General features: G+C 31.5%; 1 protein-coding gene across 1 annotated transcript in view; it reads left to right on the top strand.

The window, feature by feature from the left end:
• Positions 1-16,778, top strand: part of AKAP9 (A-kinase anchoring protein 9) — a 146,044-nt gene that overhangs the window by 104,364 nt on the left and 24,902 nt on the right. The window contains 9 exon segments of the mRNA XM_006911885.3: positions 2,003-2,165; positions 2,979-3,191; positions 5,544-5,776; positions 6,705-6,824; positions 8,761-8,937; positions 9,587-9,691; positions 13,925-14,077; positions 14,438-14,617; positions 15,236-16,312. Of these exon segments, the coding sequence (XP_006911947.1) occupies positions 2,003-2,165; positions 2,979-3,191; positions 5,544-5,776; positions 6,705-6,824; positions 8,761-8,937; positions 9,587-9,691; positions 13,925-14,077; positions 14,438-14,617; positions 15,236-16,312 (2,421 nt within the window).

Genomic DNA, 16,778 nt, shown 5'->3' on the forward strand with positions numbered 1-16,778 from the left:
ATTTTCCTTTAAGTGTAAAGTATTTAGATAAATATTTGAAGGGAGTCTCTTATTCCAGTTAAAGCACAGGTGCCCGCCTGTGATAAAAAAAATAAAATTTGCTAGATTTATTGTATTTGATTCTTCCAACTTCTTTGTTTTGTTTTATAAAACTGAAGTTATTTCTTGGGGTTTTATGGTGGATATTTAAATGTGCTTGATGGCTGGTTTAGATCTTGTCAAGAGGTAGAATATAGAAGCAAAGACATTTAAATTTTATTATCTAAAGCAAGTGTTTTTGTTGTCGTAAATGCTCTGTTGTATTTGTACAGTGAATTTGAAAAAGAAAAAAGCTCATATCCTTTTTAGTTAGAGCTTTGAACTCTTTTAGCAATTTAATGTATTTACCAGGCAATAATTTTATAATGTACAGAAAAAAATTACATATGTACATGTAGAAACTATTGATATATTTTAAAAATATAGTCTGCGAATGTAAATTCAGGAGAGTAGTTGTATGAAAATTACTTTATACGCTGGTCACGTTTCTTCATAATAAAAACTAATGTATATTAGTTATCTGCATTTAAAGAAAATACTCTTTTACCAGTCTAAATTAGAAATATATATAAGCTTTTATCTTTATTGAGGTAGCAACATTATTACAGATATTTTAGGAAATATTTTGTGATTTAAAATATATGCTTTATTTTCCATTATGAGTCTTAAATATGTATTCATATTATTTTCAAGCAATAAGTTGTGAATGATATTTAAAACATTCTATTAAAACAAGAATAATTGCATACTAGATATTCTAGAAATTGATTCAGAGTGACCATAAAAAGCTTTATTTAGTAACTCTAAAATTTTTTTGCTATGGCAAATATCTTTAAGAATAAAATATTCTTAAATCTTATAAAATATTCTTAAATATTATAATTTTATAACGCATTATTGATACTTGACTATCAATTAGAAATCACTACTTTGGATTCATATTATAAGCTTCAAACATGGTAATATTTTTCTAATATACCAAGTACTTTATATATAAATTTACAAATTCTTAGGATATTGTTGTGAGCCCATTATTAAAGTATATCATCATGGCTTTTTTAAAAAATAGTGTTAGTGATCTAGGACTAAGTACTCAATTTAAGCTTAGTTCTTTTCCAATGTAGTTGTTTCAGTAAAAACATAACCAGTCAGCAGCCCAGAAAACTAAGGCAGAGACAGTGCTTTTCTGCAATTTCATGCAGCTGCAATTTCATGCAGCTAATAATCAAAACATGATTATTGTTTTTTGAGGGCTTTGGCCTTGAGTCTGTATAGTACTTGACTATCATCTAAAAATTGTTTAAGAATGGAGTCAGTATGTGGCAGTGACAGCATTTTAAGGAGGCTGTGTTTATAGGTAATGCCTCTGTATTCTAAGGTTTTGAGAAGGAACGGAATATTATATAGTGTCCTATAGATGTTTCACAAATGTATAGAAACATAAGACTTTTAGTTAAAATATGGGTTATAAATGTAATTTATTTTGTTTTGCATTATGATTTTATTCATTGATGCCACTATACTAATTATATATTATTACTTCATCACAGTGTACAGCAAGAGTCACAATTAATAAATTTCAAATATAAAAGAAAGTTTATCATACAGCACATAGTTATATAAAAATTCTTTAGCATATACCAAAAAACCTCATTAACTTCATATCTCTCCTTATATGATAGAATACAGATCTAGTACTGTGAAGTGGTTTACTTCCAAAAGGAGCACGTTTTTTGTTCACTAAAACTAGAATTCACATTTTATGAAAAGTTGTACACAGCTGACCTACTTGTCTACTGATTTATTATACCTACTAATGTTAGCATGTACTAGAAATGTTAAATGACTACAATTTAACAGTTTATTTTTACTTAAAAACCTTTTTTAAACTTTAATGTGGAATGACACTAGTATTTTTAACACTTTGCCTGCCTTCATATGTATACTCTCTCTCCTTGGTTAGCTTGAACATGCAAAAGTTACACAGACGGAATTGATGCGTGAGTCATTTAGACAGAAACAAGAAGTGACAGAGTCCCTTAAGTGCCAAGAAGAACTGCGAGAGCGCCTTCATGAGGAGTCCAGGGCCAGAGAGCAGCTGGCTGTGGAGCTCAGTAAGGCTGAGGGTGAGCAACTTGCCATTGGCAACTGAAGGTGGAGAAATTTCAAGTCTAAATATAGAGATTGTGATGTAAGCCAGGTTTGGAAACCACCAGACTACTCTTAATTTAGAGTGACCATTGAAAGTTGTAATTTTTCTTCAAATTACGCCAAACTATTTTAAAACTGTATATATTTTAATTATAAAAAAATACTTAATAGAATTCTAGAAAGTATAAAATATTTTAGAAAGTACAGGAATGGATGGTGACAAGATGTGTGTTACCATAATCCCACTGTCCTAAGACAACTCTTGTAATTTAAAGATGAGGAAACTAAAGCTAAGAAATGTTAATAAGTTGTTCAAGTCACTATTAAATGGTGATGCCAGGCTTTCAGCCAGTAAAGCCCCACGCTGTTGATATTCCACTGTGCTGTTGTGGTTATTGGTCTTCTAGAATCACTTAAAATATCAGCTTTCTCTAGTATATTTAAAATGTGATTCAGTTCACAAGCATCTGATTTATATTAAGCTTTCCAGGAACCTATTTATGTCAGTTTAATAAAGCAAGTTACACCCACATCAAGTGATACTTTAGCATAGCAAAGTAATAGAAAGTTCAGAGGAATTTCATATTTAAGCACAATGGTTAACAAGAAAAAGGCCGAATTGAACATTCCATAGTTGCTGCTATCAGCAGCAGCAATTCATCCAAGACTTTTAATAGGTTGGAATGAGAAAGTTTTGCTAACAGTACACAGCTTTTATTGTTTATGTAAAACCTAATAGTAAAATTAGAAATAAATAATAATTCCATTCCCTGTTAATTTTCTTATAGGTGTCATTGATGGATATGCAGATGAAAAAACTCTTTTTGAAAGGCAAATTCAGGAAAAAGCTGATATAATAGATCGACTTGAGCAGGAGTTGTTATGTGCAAGTAATAGATTACAAGAATTGGAAGCAGAGCAACAGCAGATCCAAGAAGAAAGAGAATTACTGTCCAGACAGAAGGAGGCTATGAAAGCAGAGGCAGGCCCAGCTGAACAGCGTATGTATTTTTTAACTTTGTATGAAATACTCTTTAAAAGTTCAAGGTGGCTTTTTTCCTCCCTTTGAGTGCCATTATTCATGTATTTTATATAGGGATTAAAAATTATAAGAAAATCTACCTGGTAAATGTGGAATCAGGATTTCTTTTTTTCCTTTGGCAGATTTTAACAGAAAGAGATAATTCTTCATCTTTCCTCAAACCCCTGCCTCAAGAGAAAGCTGCACATAATGAGGCAGGATATTTTTTTAATTGTGTAAGACTTAGTTCTTTTAATAGCAGAAAGACAGCAAAAATATATACTTGGATTAAATAACCGAGTACTGATAATGGCACTAGTAATGAGCAGGTGGGGGTGGATTTCAGCCTGCAGGAGAATCTATTGAAAAGATCTTGCTGTTAGAAGTAGGCTGACATCTAGTTTAAGTTCAAAGAATATACAAATTTGCAAATATCCTTTAATCTTTTCTTAAATGAAAAAGTGAGTAACATCTTGAAGTACAGTGTGTTTAGCAGGGAAAACATAAATGTCAATCTTTGTAACAATGGAACTTTAAATCCTTTTTATCGTATCCTCTCACTTTTATATTACACATGCGGTTGGAATTATGTGTAGTTTTACTAGTTGAATTTTATCAGTTTAGAAATACAACATACATCTTTGTAATATGGTGAAGTTGCTCAAATTAGTACAGGTTTAGAATTGGAATTTTTAATGTGGAAGGTATAGATGCCTTTTTTTTTTTCATTTTCATACATTTAAAATATTCAGGAAACACTGGTATATCTCAAAATGTTACCAATGATAATCATCAGTGGTTCAACTTTTACTTCTAATTCTTTTGTGTGTGTGTGTGTGTGTGTATTATCCTATTTTAGAAAATAGAAGACATGTAAATTGTATTTTTGTTCTGTGTGTGTTTTTGTTTTGTTTTGTTTTCTGTTCTTATAGGACTAGTAGATGCTGCAGTCGATGCAGCACCCGGATCAGGTGTGTTTATACAATTGCATGGCCAGTCTTTGGGTGGTAAATTTACAACTCCAAAATCTGGATGACCCTTGAATTTTCTACCAGCTAACATATCTCTAATTTTGCTGTTGTGTTTTATACTTAACAGTTTTTCTCTGTAACAAAATCTTTTCTTACAATAAAACTACATATTTATATTTGAACTTAACAACTAAGATTCATAGTCACCATCATCATATCTATTTCTCCACAGAGTTTATGACCATTTTGATTTTTTAATGAAAATGTTGGTTTATTAAAACATTTTTTTTTCTTTAACAAATATATTAAATCCTTGCAGCCTACGACTTTTTCAAAATACTGTTTCTAAATCAAGATATATATAAGATGATGGTATTAACAGAATCAAGGAAATTTAGTAAAGAGACTTTCTGGTTGATTAACTTTTATGTTAACATTTAACTCAGTATTGGTTTAAAAGCGAAGCTAGTTTGTATAGATTCCTAGTCCTGAGTAGAGTGTTGGCAAACTCTATGTTTCTTCCATTTTCTTCATTAGAGGATTGTTTTACTTTGCTATATATACTTAATTATTATATGATTAATATTAACAGCCAACATTTATATAGGGCTTACCATGCCCTAGATACTATTCTTTACATATATTAACTCATTTGCTCCCATAGTAACTCTTAGAGATCAGTACTATTACTATTCCCAGTTTACGTATAAGGAGGTTGAAGGACATCATGTTAAGTGTCACATAGGAGATAAGTGGCAGAGCTAGGATTTGAATCCATACACAGTCTCAGCTCTTAAGCACTGTGCCACACTACCTCTCTTGTCAGTTTTCCCTTGATGCACGTACTTGTGAGCATGTAAGACTAACTCAGGAATATGGATCTAATAAGGAGTAAGACTAACAAGAAATTCTGATTACAGTTGTATTTCTTTTTCTATAACACTTATTTGCCTTGGTTAAAGATTTGCAATATTTGATCTTCATGTGTATTCTATATGCATATAAAAGTGTGTGTTTAAAATGAATTGATTTTTGCCTGAGGTGAGTTATTTCTATGCTTGAATTTAATTAGACTTTGTTCTTTTCCTCATAGTAAAATGGATTTTTTGGGGGGTGGGGGGGCGAGTCATTTGCTGTGGTGTTTTCACAAAAATTTTCTTTTAGTGATAGGACATATTCTTTTTGTTGATTTATATAATTTTATTGATACTAACTGATATAAGAATACGTTATTTTGACATTTTCATAAGAATATTTTCTTTTTTACATGCATTTAAAATAAAATTTGATCATAGTAATGGGTGATTTCACTATCATAACATTGTGATTTAACTTAGTATATTTTTGCATTTTATAAACAGAATTACTACAGGAGACAGAAAAACTAATGAAGGAAAAACTAGAAGTACAATGTCAAGCTGACAAAGTACGTGATGACCTTCAAAAACAAGTGAAAGCTCTAGAAATAGATGTCGAGGAACAAGTCAGTAGATTTATAGAGCTGGAACAAGAAAAAACTGCTGAATTAATGGATTTAAGACAACAAAACCAAGCACTGGAAAAGCAGTTAGAAAAAATGAGAAAATTTTTAGATGTAAGTATTCTCAATTTAAGTATTGACTTTTCTCAGTGGAATGCTACCTGCTGCTATCCTAGGTTGTGAATTTTAAATTACTAAGAGACTCATGAATTCTAACATTTTCATCTCTGTGTCTCCACCAATTAATTGAAAAGTACTATTACAATTTAAAATTTTTATTGCAATTGTTATTGTACAGTGATCAGAATTAAAAGCAGTACAGGCAGATTATGAAGAAGCCCTACCAGTTAGCCTTTCCAAATTCATAGTGAAGAAGCTTGTCCTATTATTTCCTTTAACCAGCAGCCAAAGCAGGTGAGGATCCTAAGAGCTAATTGGCCACCATTGTTTCACCCACAAAAGATAAACATTACAGATAACAGTGTGCTCCTGGAAACAAGGCACTGGAACGGTTGTCGTGCCGTCATTACTCTCTTCCCAAAAGATGTTACATCTCTAATTTCACTTGGATTTTCTTCTTTGGGGTTTCATGTAAGCCTGATGTTCTCTTCACAGATCAGAGAATCATTCTTACACATTATAATTTTAGGCATAAAACATAGATTAGGATGAAAGAAATCGATTTAGTAAACAATTTGTTCTATTTATTTTGTGTAATAACTAAATTACAGTGGAATGAATTCCTCCTTTGCTCCAAAAAAGTAAATTCATTTTAAGGAGAATATTTTTATTTCACTTTATGTTTAACATTATTTGAATAAAAATAAATGTGTTTCAAATAATATTTAAGTGTTTAAATTTTAGTCAAAGAGCCCAAGTAGGCTCTGTACCAAAAAAAGTGTTATCTTTGTAAACCTTTTGGTTTGGGATATTTCGTTGTTTGTTTTCAAGTAAAACTATACCTACAACTAAAGGATTGTAAAGGAAATAATAGCTTCAATAAATAGTTTCTTCAATTAGTGTTGTTATTATTAAACTTCAGGAGCAGGCCATTGATAGAGAACATGAGAGAGATGTATTCCAACAGGAAATACAGAAACTAGAACAGCAGCTTAAAGTTGTACCTCGATTCCAGCCTATCAATGAACACCAAACTAGAGAGGTAAGACCCTTACAATAATTTGTATACTGTATGCAAAATAAGATGCATGTTGTGAAAAACTTCAAAGGAATTCTTACTATTTTATGAAAATCTTCAAAATCCAAAAATTAAATATTCAACATGAGAAAGTTCTTAAAACCCTAAAACTTATTTGTATTAAAATTTGGAATCATTCTCACCTGCATTTATCTTCTAGTATTGCCCATTTAAACAAACTTCTCTACTTTTTTTTCTATTCCCATTCCCAACAAAACTGATCAAGAGTTGTCTCTGTTCACTCTTTACTTCCCCATCTCCCATTCTCTTCTCAGTCCACTCCAATGAAGTTTCTCTGTCTCTGTGGGGTTTCTTATCCTCTACCCTGTTAACACTAATCTATGCAGTTTACCTCTAATTTTCTCAAGATCAAAAAAAGATCTTAACTGTAATAGTGTATTGTGCCACTTGGCTGTGCCTGTTTTGTTGTGTTTTCTTTTGACCTTACTCCAAATCTTAGTCTACCCATTTTTGTTAGTTTCCTCTCAGCAGCTTTATTGCTGTCATCCTCGAACATGTAAATTGTAGGTAAGCTTTCATTTCTTTTAATGTTTTGAGGAATAAGTATCATTTTTAGATAATTTCCTCCAAGTATCTCACTGAAATAGGGTAGTATTCCTTCTTTTCTTACTATCATATTTCTTTTTTAGTAAGCTTTCTCTCTCCACTTAATCAGAACTAATTTCAAAGCTATCTTATTAAATCTTCCTGTATCCTTCCGTCACAAATCCATTTACTTGAATGGACCTGCATATCAGAATCACTTAGGGAAATTTTCAAGGTACGCAGATCGCTCTCGCCACCCCACATTCTCATCTTTATTCTGAGCTGGTGGAATGTTTAGGCTGAAAAAGTATTTCAAGTGATTATATTAAAGCTCCTTCATCCCTTCCTATCCTTTTGGTATTTAGAACCATTGTATTGTTATATATTGATTATAACCACTTGTGGAAAGAAAAATAGGATCCATAAAAGATTTTTTAGGTAATTTTATCTCACATAAGAGTATACGCTGGTACTGTGTAAACTTATCTTTATTAGGTTTTAGTGTAGTTATGTTTTTAGAGGTTGTAATTCAACATTTAAAAGTTATTTTTTCCTTCTAGCTGAAGGAAGTCTTAGTCTTAAAGAACTTCTTTAAAGGGCTGGAGAAACAATATCATTTCTCTTACCTAGTGCTGTTTAGTTTTATCAACTCAGAAAATGTAACCATAGTTGGAGACAATAGTTGCTATTCTTATCAAAAATAAAATTAGCATAGCATCTAAAAATACTTTTGAAATGAGGATAGATGTGTTAACTTGCTGAAATTTTTTAACCCATTTCCCGTTTAGAAAAAATATATAGCTTGCTGCCAGCATTAATTTAATTTTACATAAACACGCTTTTGAGGCTGAAGCAAATCTGACTGGTTTTCAGTGTGAAAATAAAATATAAAAACTGTTCTTGGAGTTTTCCTAAGCAGAACTTGCCTCTAATCTTAATGTAACAGAAATGTGTACATAAACCGGATTCATCAAATGAATCTTCGGCTAACAACTAACTATTCGAGAACGATGTTACCATCACATTTTAGAATGCTGCATTTTCTAGGATTTGACATTTTCAGGGATCGAGAATTACTATATTTTATAAATGTAAATGCCACTCCTAAAAACAATACATAAATAGAATGATTTGTTTCCAGAGAATATCAATATACTATAGCGATGTGAAAATAATAATAAAAGCGAGCTAGTTTGTGGCAAACTTTGGGGGTAAGGTTAGGACTTATCTTTTTTTTTTTTTCCTTGCAAGTTACCTCAGGGTAAACGCTGCAGCTGCAAGTGCCGCTAGCAAGTATCCTTGGGGCAAAGGGGAAATGGGTTAAATTTACAGATTTTGCTTATTATATTTCCAGGTCGAACAGTTAACAAACCATCTGAAAGAAAAAACAGACAAATGCAGTGAGCTTTTACTCTCCAAAGAGCAGCTTCAGAGGGATATACAAGAACGGAATGAAGAAATTGAGAAACTGGAGTTCAGAGTAAGGGAACTGGAGCAAGCCTTACTCATTAGCACAGACACTTTTCAAAAGGTGTGCCATTTTCTTTGGGTTGATTTTTAGCAGATGTTTTCATGCAGATTACTCTTAGTAACACGAACATCAGTTCTTTTAAGTAAAAAATTGCTATCGACTTTTTGTTGATATTATATAATATATACGTCTTCACTGACATCATAACCATTACTATTTATTCTTATCCCCAGATGTTCTTTGCGTATCTTAGTCCTGAGAAAGGAAAATTAGTTAAGCCAAAAGAATTAATTATGCTTTTAACCATCAACAAAGTTGTAATTCTAAAATAATAGCCAAGTGAAAGAGCTTGGACACCAGTTTAGCCTGATGCTTTACCCCAAACTAAGAAGTAATAATGAAATCTATTCCCATTGTAATTTTTGCAAAAAGCAAAAATAAATAGAAGGAGGGCAGGATAAGGAAGCTTAAGAGTAGGGCAGATGAGGGAATAGCCTTCGTTTTATCTGATGAATGAATTTTAAAAGCGTCAAACTTTCCTATTTGAATTTCTATAAAATGCATTCAAAACTGAATATCTGTAACTTTTTGATTATTCACTAATGTAGATTATCCTAATTAAGAGAAAGTGAATTGCTACCTCTCCAATTAAAAAGGATAATCAAGATTTAATGTCTGAAATTTTGAGAAAATTCTTATATATTTAAAGGTAGAGGACCGAAAACAGTTTGGAGCTCTGGAAGCTAAAGCAGAACTGTCCTTAGAAGTACAATTACAGGCGGAACGAGATGCTATAGACAGAAAGGAAAAAGAGGTAAGGAGTTTATTTTTAATAAAGTGTGGTTTGAATTATATTAAATAAGACACTTTGAAAATATCATTTGAATAGAGTGGAGTTTGTGGTCTAAAACAAAGTTTAGACTGTTTCTTAGTTCATTGCCTAAGTTAACCTTGATGACAGGTAAACATTTGAACAGATAGTTGGTGTGAGGAGGAGTGATCCAGGTAGAGGGGACAAGTGTAAAGGCCTTGATGCAGCAAGAAGTTTTGAGGCCAATTTGGTAGATATGAATTGAATGAAGAGGAAAGTAAAGAGGGATAGTAGTGTTTGGGCTAAAAGTGGCATCTCTTTTTCAGCTGACTTTACTGTGGGCTTTGAATTATTATTGCTACTTTACTGTGGGTTCTTTTTTTTAAGTTGTATTGCCACAGGACATTATAGTGCTGTTTTACAATATACTAAACATGTTCAAAAAACAAAAGATTAATAATAAAGTAATTATATAAAGTTCTCCTATGTTTTTCTACTCCCCCTTCAAAAAAAAAAATCTACTTTTAAAACACTACTTTCCAATTTTTAATTAAATAATCCTTATCTACTGTTAATTTTTCAAAGACAATTTGTCATCTACATTGTCTAGTGATATATCATTTAAAATGTTTAAATTTTTTAAATTAGATTTTTATCTCTATTCATATAGTTTTCTCAGGACATTTAATATAGTCTAACAACAAATATTTGTTCAGTTTAACCTATGTATAAATGTTAGTGAGTACTTTGAAAAAATACAAGAATGACTTAGACATCAGCTAGAACTACAGCTCAGAGAATCTGTAGCTTAGAGGAGAAAAAAATCTATATAAATGACTAATAGAAATGATCATTCCCATGAGAAGGATTATTTTCTCACTAACATAATACTAACTAATGTTTATCTGAAACATTCTTTTTTATTTTGTGTGGCTTTTCTGTGAGAGGCAGGAACACTTTTGTTTGTATGTTTTAAAAAGGATTAAACATTTAAAGATTTACTTTACACTAAATAGTCAAATTGTATGCTCCCTAAAAAAAATAGACCTTCAAAACTGGACCCCAAAGCAACGATAGTTGATTATGGATTGTTGATTAAGTTTACTAATTTTGTATTTTTATAATCTTTTGAATTTTATATAATATTACTAACACTTTAATTTCTTGACGTAAATCCCCAGTAACTGTCTACCTTTTACTCAGAATCATAGTTGCTTAGAACTGCAAGAGACCTTAGAGAACCAACACTCACGTCTGAGACAGAGCCAGACATGTTGAATGAGTGAGTAAAGAATTAAACTGATAGCTGGCCCTGGTCTACTAGTTTTTAATAACAGTGACAAGTGCTGTGTCACTAATCACAGTTTCAACGAGACTGAAAGACAGGAATATAAAATTAAAACATACATCTTTTAATGAAAATAATTTAAGCATTCTCTCCTGCACTAGGCAAATATTTTCAGTTAGCTGATGGAGTATAAATATGTCTATATGTATCATTGTATTTGAAATACCTTCTACTACTCTCATAGCCTAAATTTGTGTAAAACTTTTTTTTAAGTTTATTATAATGTTTAGAAATGCAGAATGAATTGAAAGAGAAGAAAACTTTAAAAGATAGGAGTTTCAGGATGAAAGAGAAGGGGAATGATGTCAAGAAATAGAAGGAAGAATTTCTTTAAGAAAAAGATGCCTTCAATAGCTCTTTATACAGATAGTATAGGTAATCTAGCTTAAGATCTGGCTTACGGATGGCACTAATAAATAATAATAGTTAACTTTATTTAGGTCTGTGCTAGAAAGTGCTAAGTATTTAAATGCCTTATGGTATTAATCCTTATCCTCTCTCTGAGTATAGGCTCTATTGTCATCTCCATTTTATAGATGAGTAAACCAGGTCTTAAGAGAGGTTAAATAACTTGCTCATGGTAACACAGTAAGTGGTTGCCAAGAATTCCTTCAATTTATTTCTCTGATTCTGGAGCTCTGTGATACTGTACTGCCATAGCATGGGCGCGTGTTTTGTCTTGTTGGTAGAAGTATTAAAGACTGCCATTCAGCAGTTATTGAGCTCTTACCGGGTGTAGACCACCACTGTCCAGTTAAAACTAGCATCAGACTTCCAGGAATCTACTAACTGAGGAGGCATATACACTTTTGAAGAACACAAAAGACTTAAAAAGAAAACACAAGTAGGTGCAAATTAAAGTAATCTAAACAGTCTAGATAGCATTTGGTAGCTAAATTAAACAAAATTAAAACAAATAACTACTGTTCCATTTTCAAACCTTAATAACACTCTGGTTTGGAGTTGTTATAGACTCAGTAGTAAGACAGCCTGGGACAGAAACTGGAGTCTGTCTGAATAAAAGGAAAGAATTTCCTACACTGTCCTTTTTGAGAATTGGAGTCTCTGCTATGATGCCTCAAGTTCAGCTATTTATGACAGAATGTTAGTGCTTTAGACCAGGGCTTCTCAAACTTTAATGTGTATATGAATCCCTTCGAGATCTCGTTAAAATGAAAATTCTGATTTAGTAGGTCTAGGGTGGGACTTGAGAATCTGTCTATCTAACATGTTCCAATGTAATGCCAGTTCTGCTGCTCCAGGGACCACACTTTGAATAGCAAAGCTTTAGATCACAGAGCTAAATATTTGACCTTAAACTATTGTATCAAAAAGAAAATAAATACCATGTGAGGTAGGGCAGCAATTTTGAACTTAAATATCTATGTATGTGTTGAGATAATACCTTGTCATCAAAAGTAGATCTAAAAGATAACAATAGGTATAGATACTATTACATTAGGTAACTTTGAAGAAGATATAATTATCACCATTTTCAACAAACTAACCTGATGATTATATATGCACAACTACTAAGTATATTTTAAGGTGTGTCTACTGAGTTTAATACCAGTGTACAGAAAATAATTTAAATGTCTTAGACATTAGTTATTAGAAGCACAATAAATGATAGTTAAGAATATAAGACTCCAAAGATAAATTCCCCAGGTTCAAAAGCTGGCTTCAGGACTTGTGACCTGGCTTCAGGACTAGGTACTCCTCTCCCAGTGACTCCCTTCCTCATCTCTGAAATAAGGATAAACCTAGTAAAGATCTCATAAGTTTGTTACAGGGTTTTAAAAAAATAATACATATAAACATTTTAAGTAGTACTTAATAAGTTGTCCAATAATGATGGCTATTACTAGTATCAATACTATTTCTGTTAGGGAGATATTAGACTAAATGATTTTGAAGATCTTAACCTTGCCAGTGCTAAGATATGATTCTGATTATGTGTCTGTGTGTAATCAGTATATACCCCCTTTCAAGTTCTAAGGCAATAAATGATTTATATAAACTGCTCTCTAAGCCAGCTGCCACTAAATGCTGCTCCTAAAATCTTAGGTTTTTAATGAAACAATTTGATCATCAGGAAAATACACAATTGCACATCCATTCATTAAATATTTATAAGTAGCTATAAAGCAACGGGTTAAATGTTTCTGTCTTCAATCAAACCCAATTTTTTAAATATAACAATAATTAACTCTTAATGTTCATCATTCATTCCAGTTTCTATATAACTATCAAAGAGCAATTGCTTTATCATTAATGGTAACCTGTCCTTAGAAATGAACTATATGTCTATTGTCCTACGTATTGGAGCTCTCTAATTTTTTCCTAAAACGATATTGATAACGAACTTATTCTTTAAGTTTCTGTATTTCAGACCTCCAATTCTACTTCCTTCTCCTTAAACAAGGCACCTAGCAGCCAGATCTTTTGTTGTGTATTAATATGGACTAAATTGAGTTAGTCTCACTTGGTGGCAAAAATAACAGATTTAATTCTTTCTTTTATTATTATCTTTGATAATTCTTTTATCAGAATTTTATCAGATAAAAACTAAAATATAAAAGAAATTTTTAAATGTAGACTTTTTCCTTTCCTCCCATGACTCTTGTAGGCTTTCTGCTTTATCAGAGAATATTTTAGGTAAGACATTGCTCCTCTGAAGGTCTCCTCTTTGCTTTGGGCATTTTCAGTTTGAAAATGTTTAGAAACCACACAGTTATACCTGACTTAGAGAAACCCTATTCCTTTCTTCAGTGTCTCACGTGTTTTAAGCATACATACTTTACAGAGCTAATACAGCACTCTTCATTCTCTCTTAACAAACATTTGTATGAACAGTTTCTTTCCTTTTGATAATTTTTGTTTGAAAGATCACGAACTTAGAAGAACAATTAGAGCAGTTCAGAGAAGAACTGGAAAATAAGATTGAAGAAGTTCAGCAACTACATATGCAATTAGAAATACAGAAAAAGGAATCTACTACCCGCCTACAAGAACTTGAACAAGAAAACAAATTATTTAAGGTAATTAGTTAAGAAAAACTTTGCCTGTAAATGATTTATAGTTTTTGTCTTGTGCAAGCCTTAGTATTAAGCATTTGCTAAACCCAGCTGCTAAATTGTACTTAACAGAGGAATATTAGCTGCAAATGGATTTGCATGGAACTTATTTTTAAGCCAACATAAACATTTAAATGCATCACAAATGAAAAATTTCGAGTTTATCAAAATATTTTAAGAATTTTTGATTTATAATAACTGTGATATCTGATTTTTTTTCACTTATACATTTTGGGCACTATATCTTTTATAAGAGTAACTTGAAAGATAGTTTAAAAACCATGTGTAAATCTGTCCAGCTGAGATGGTCATTTTTGTTTCTAGGACGAAATGGAAAAACTAGGATTTGCTACAAAGGAATTTGATGCTATCTCTACTCAGGGCCAACATGTGCTATTTGGGAAATTTGCTCAAATAATGCAGGAAAAAGAGGTAGAAATTGACCGATTGAATGAGCAAGTTACAAAATTTCAGCATCAACTTAAAATTACAACAGATAACAAGGTACACTAACTTAAAATTGATTGTTACATGAAGTTAATTTAAGCTAGACTTTTAAAGGGCAAATGGTGATTTTTCAGTTTCTCTTTGAATTTAAAAGCCAAATAAACCTTAATTCCCTTTTATCCATTAATTTTAATTTAACAAGCTATGTATATTTTTGTCCCCTCCTAATGTCAAAAATTTTTGATGTTTTACAGGGAGTCTCTGGTGACTTAGATTTCATCATCATTCTAACCAAACCTATTAAAAATTCTGTTCAGTATAAGTTAAAAAAGATAATGACATTTGAGTGTCATTTGCTGTCGACTTTTTATTTCAATTCTTCATCCAATTAGAATGTATTGATATTGACTATTTTACTTGTGGGAAATCATCTACTAAAAGTGTAAATCACTTTATATTTAACAAAATTTTTTGAATGAAGTTCTAAATTAGGTTCTTGTTTGATATAATGGGAGACAGTTATATATTTAATATATTAAAATTAACTTAGTATGTCCAAGAAATATATTATTTTGTGTGAAACACTTGAAGATCCTACCCTAAAATAAAATAAAAATCTCAAAACATAAATACATATTTATTATATATGTTACTCTTTTCTTCATTAACTAATAGGTTATTGAAGAAAAAAATGAACTGATAAGGAATCTTGAAACCCAAATAGAATGTTTGATGAGTGATCAAGAACATGTGAAGAAAAGTAGAGAAGAAGAAATCGAGCAGCTCAATGAAGTGATTGAAAAACTTCAACATGAATTGGCAAATATTGAACAGAAGACATCAGTGGATGCTAATTCTCTCCCAGAAGAAGCAGATAGTTTAAAACATCAATTGGATGTGGTAATAGCGGAAAAACTGGCTTTGGAGCAACAGGTAGAAACTACTAATGAAGAAATGGCCTTTACGAAAAATATACTTAGAGAAACCAATTTTAAAATGAACCAGCTAACACAAGAATTATTCAGCTTAAAGAGAGAACGGGAAAATGTGGAAAAAATCCAAAGCGTACCAGAGAAAAATGTTAACATGGCTGTAGATGATCTTAGCAAAAATAAACCTGAACTAGAAGCGGTACATACTGAGGATGCTCTTAAACCCCTAGAAAATCTGACTTACCTCAAATCTTTTGAAGAAAACAACAGAGTTTCCATAAATAGTTTGGAAACAAAGGTGCTACAGCTTGAGAGCACTGTGAGTGCAAAGAACTTAGAACTTACCCAGTGTTATAAACAAATAAATGACATTCAAGAGCTGGCCCAGGCAGAAACAGAAATGTTTAAAAATAAGATTGTAAACCTACAGAATATACTTGAGGAAAAAGTTGCTGCTGCTCTTGTGAGTCAGGTCCAACTTGAAGCAGTTAAAGAATATACAAAACTCTGTCAAGGTAGACAAGCAAGTTCATCAGAGCCTGAAAGAACAAATACACAGAATTTAAATCAACTAACAGAAAACAAGATGGAGTCAGATGTATCAGCATTAATTTTGAGAATATCAGAATTAGAAAGCCAGGTGGTTGAAATGCAGACCAATTTGATTTTAGAAAAAGAACAAGTAGAAATCGCAGAAAAAAATGCTGTCGAAAAAGAAAAGAAGCTACTAGAACTACAGAAGTTACTGGAGGACAGTGAGAAAAAACAGGGTGGCAAAGAAAGAAAAAGAAGCCCTCAAGGAGATTTTGAAGTTCCCAAGGTTAGTTTGAATTTGATTTTTTTTTTCACTTAAATAGCCTAAGAAACTTCCTTTGTTCCTTAAGCTCTTTGCTAATTTACTAAATTAGAGAAGGTGTTCTTATACACCTAGCAATCGTAAATAAAGAGTTTTTATAAAAATATTACTATTCTATTACAGTCATATAATCACTAGAATAATGGATACAAACTATATTTTGTGGTCTTCAAATCACATTATTTCACTAGCATAGGTATTAAATATAGCAGTCAGAAGAAACTTAGAAATGTTAAGTTTAGCAAATGCCCTCTGGAACTTGTGTAGGTTTTATCCTTTTCCCTCTAAAATGTATTTATATGATCATCTCTTTAGATAATGGAAAATATAAAAATATATTAGTGTTATACTGAATTAACATGTAAGCGATGTCATTAGTTTTTGCAGATTTTATACCTAAATATGAATTTCATCCTTTCCTAGGAAAAAA

Source organism: Pteropus alecto, unplaced genomic scaffold, assembly GCF_000325575.1.
Source record: "Pteropus alecto unplaced genomic scaffold, ASM32557v1 scaffold21, whole genome shotgun sequence".
Lineage (NCBI taxonomy): Eukaryota > Metazoa > Chordata > Mammalia > Chiroptera > Pteropodidae > Pteropus > Pteropus alecto.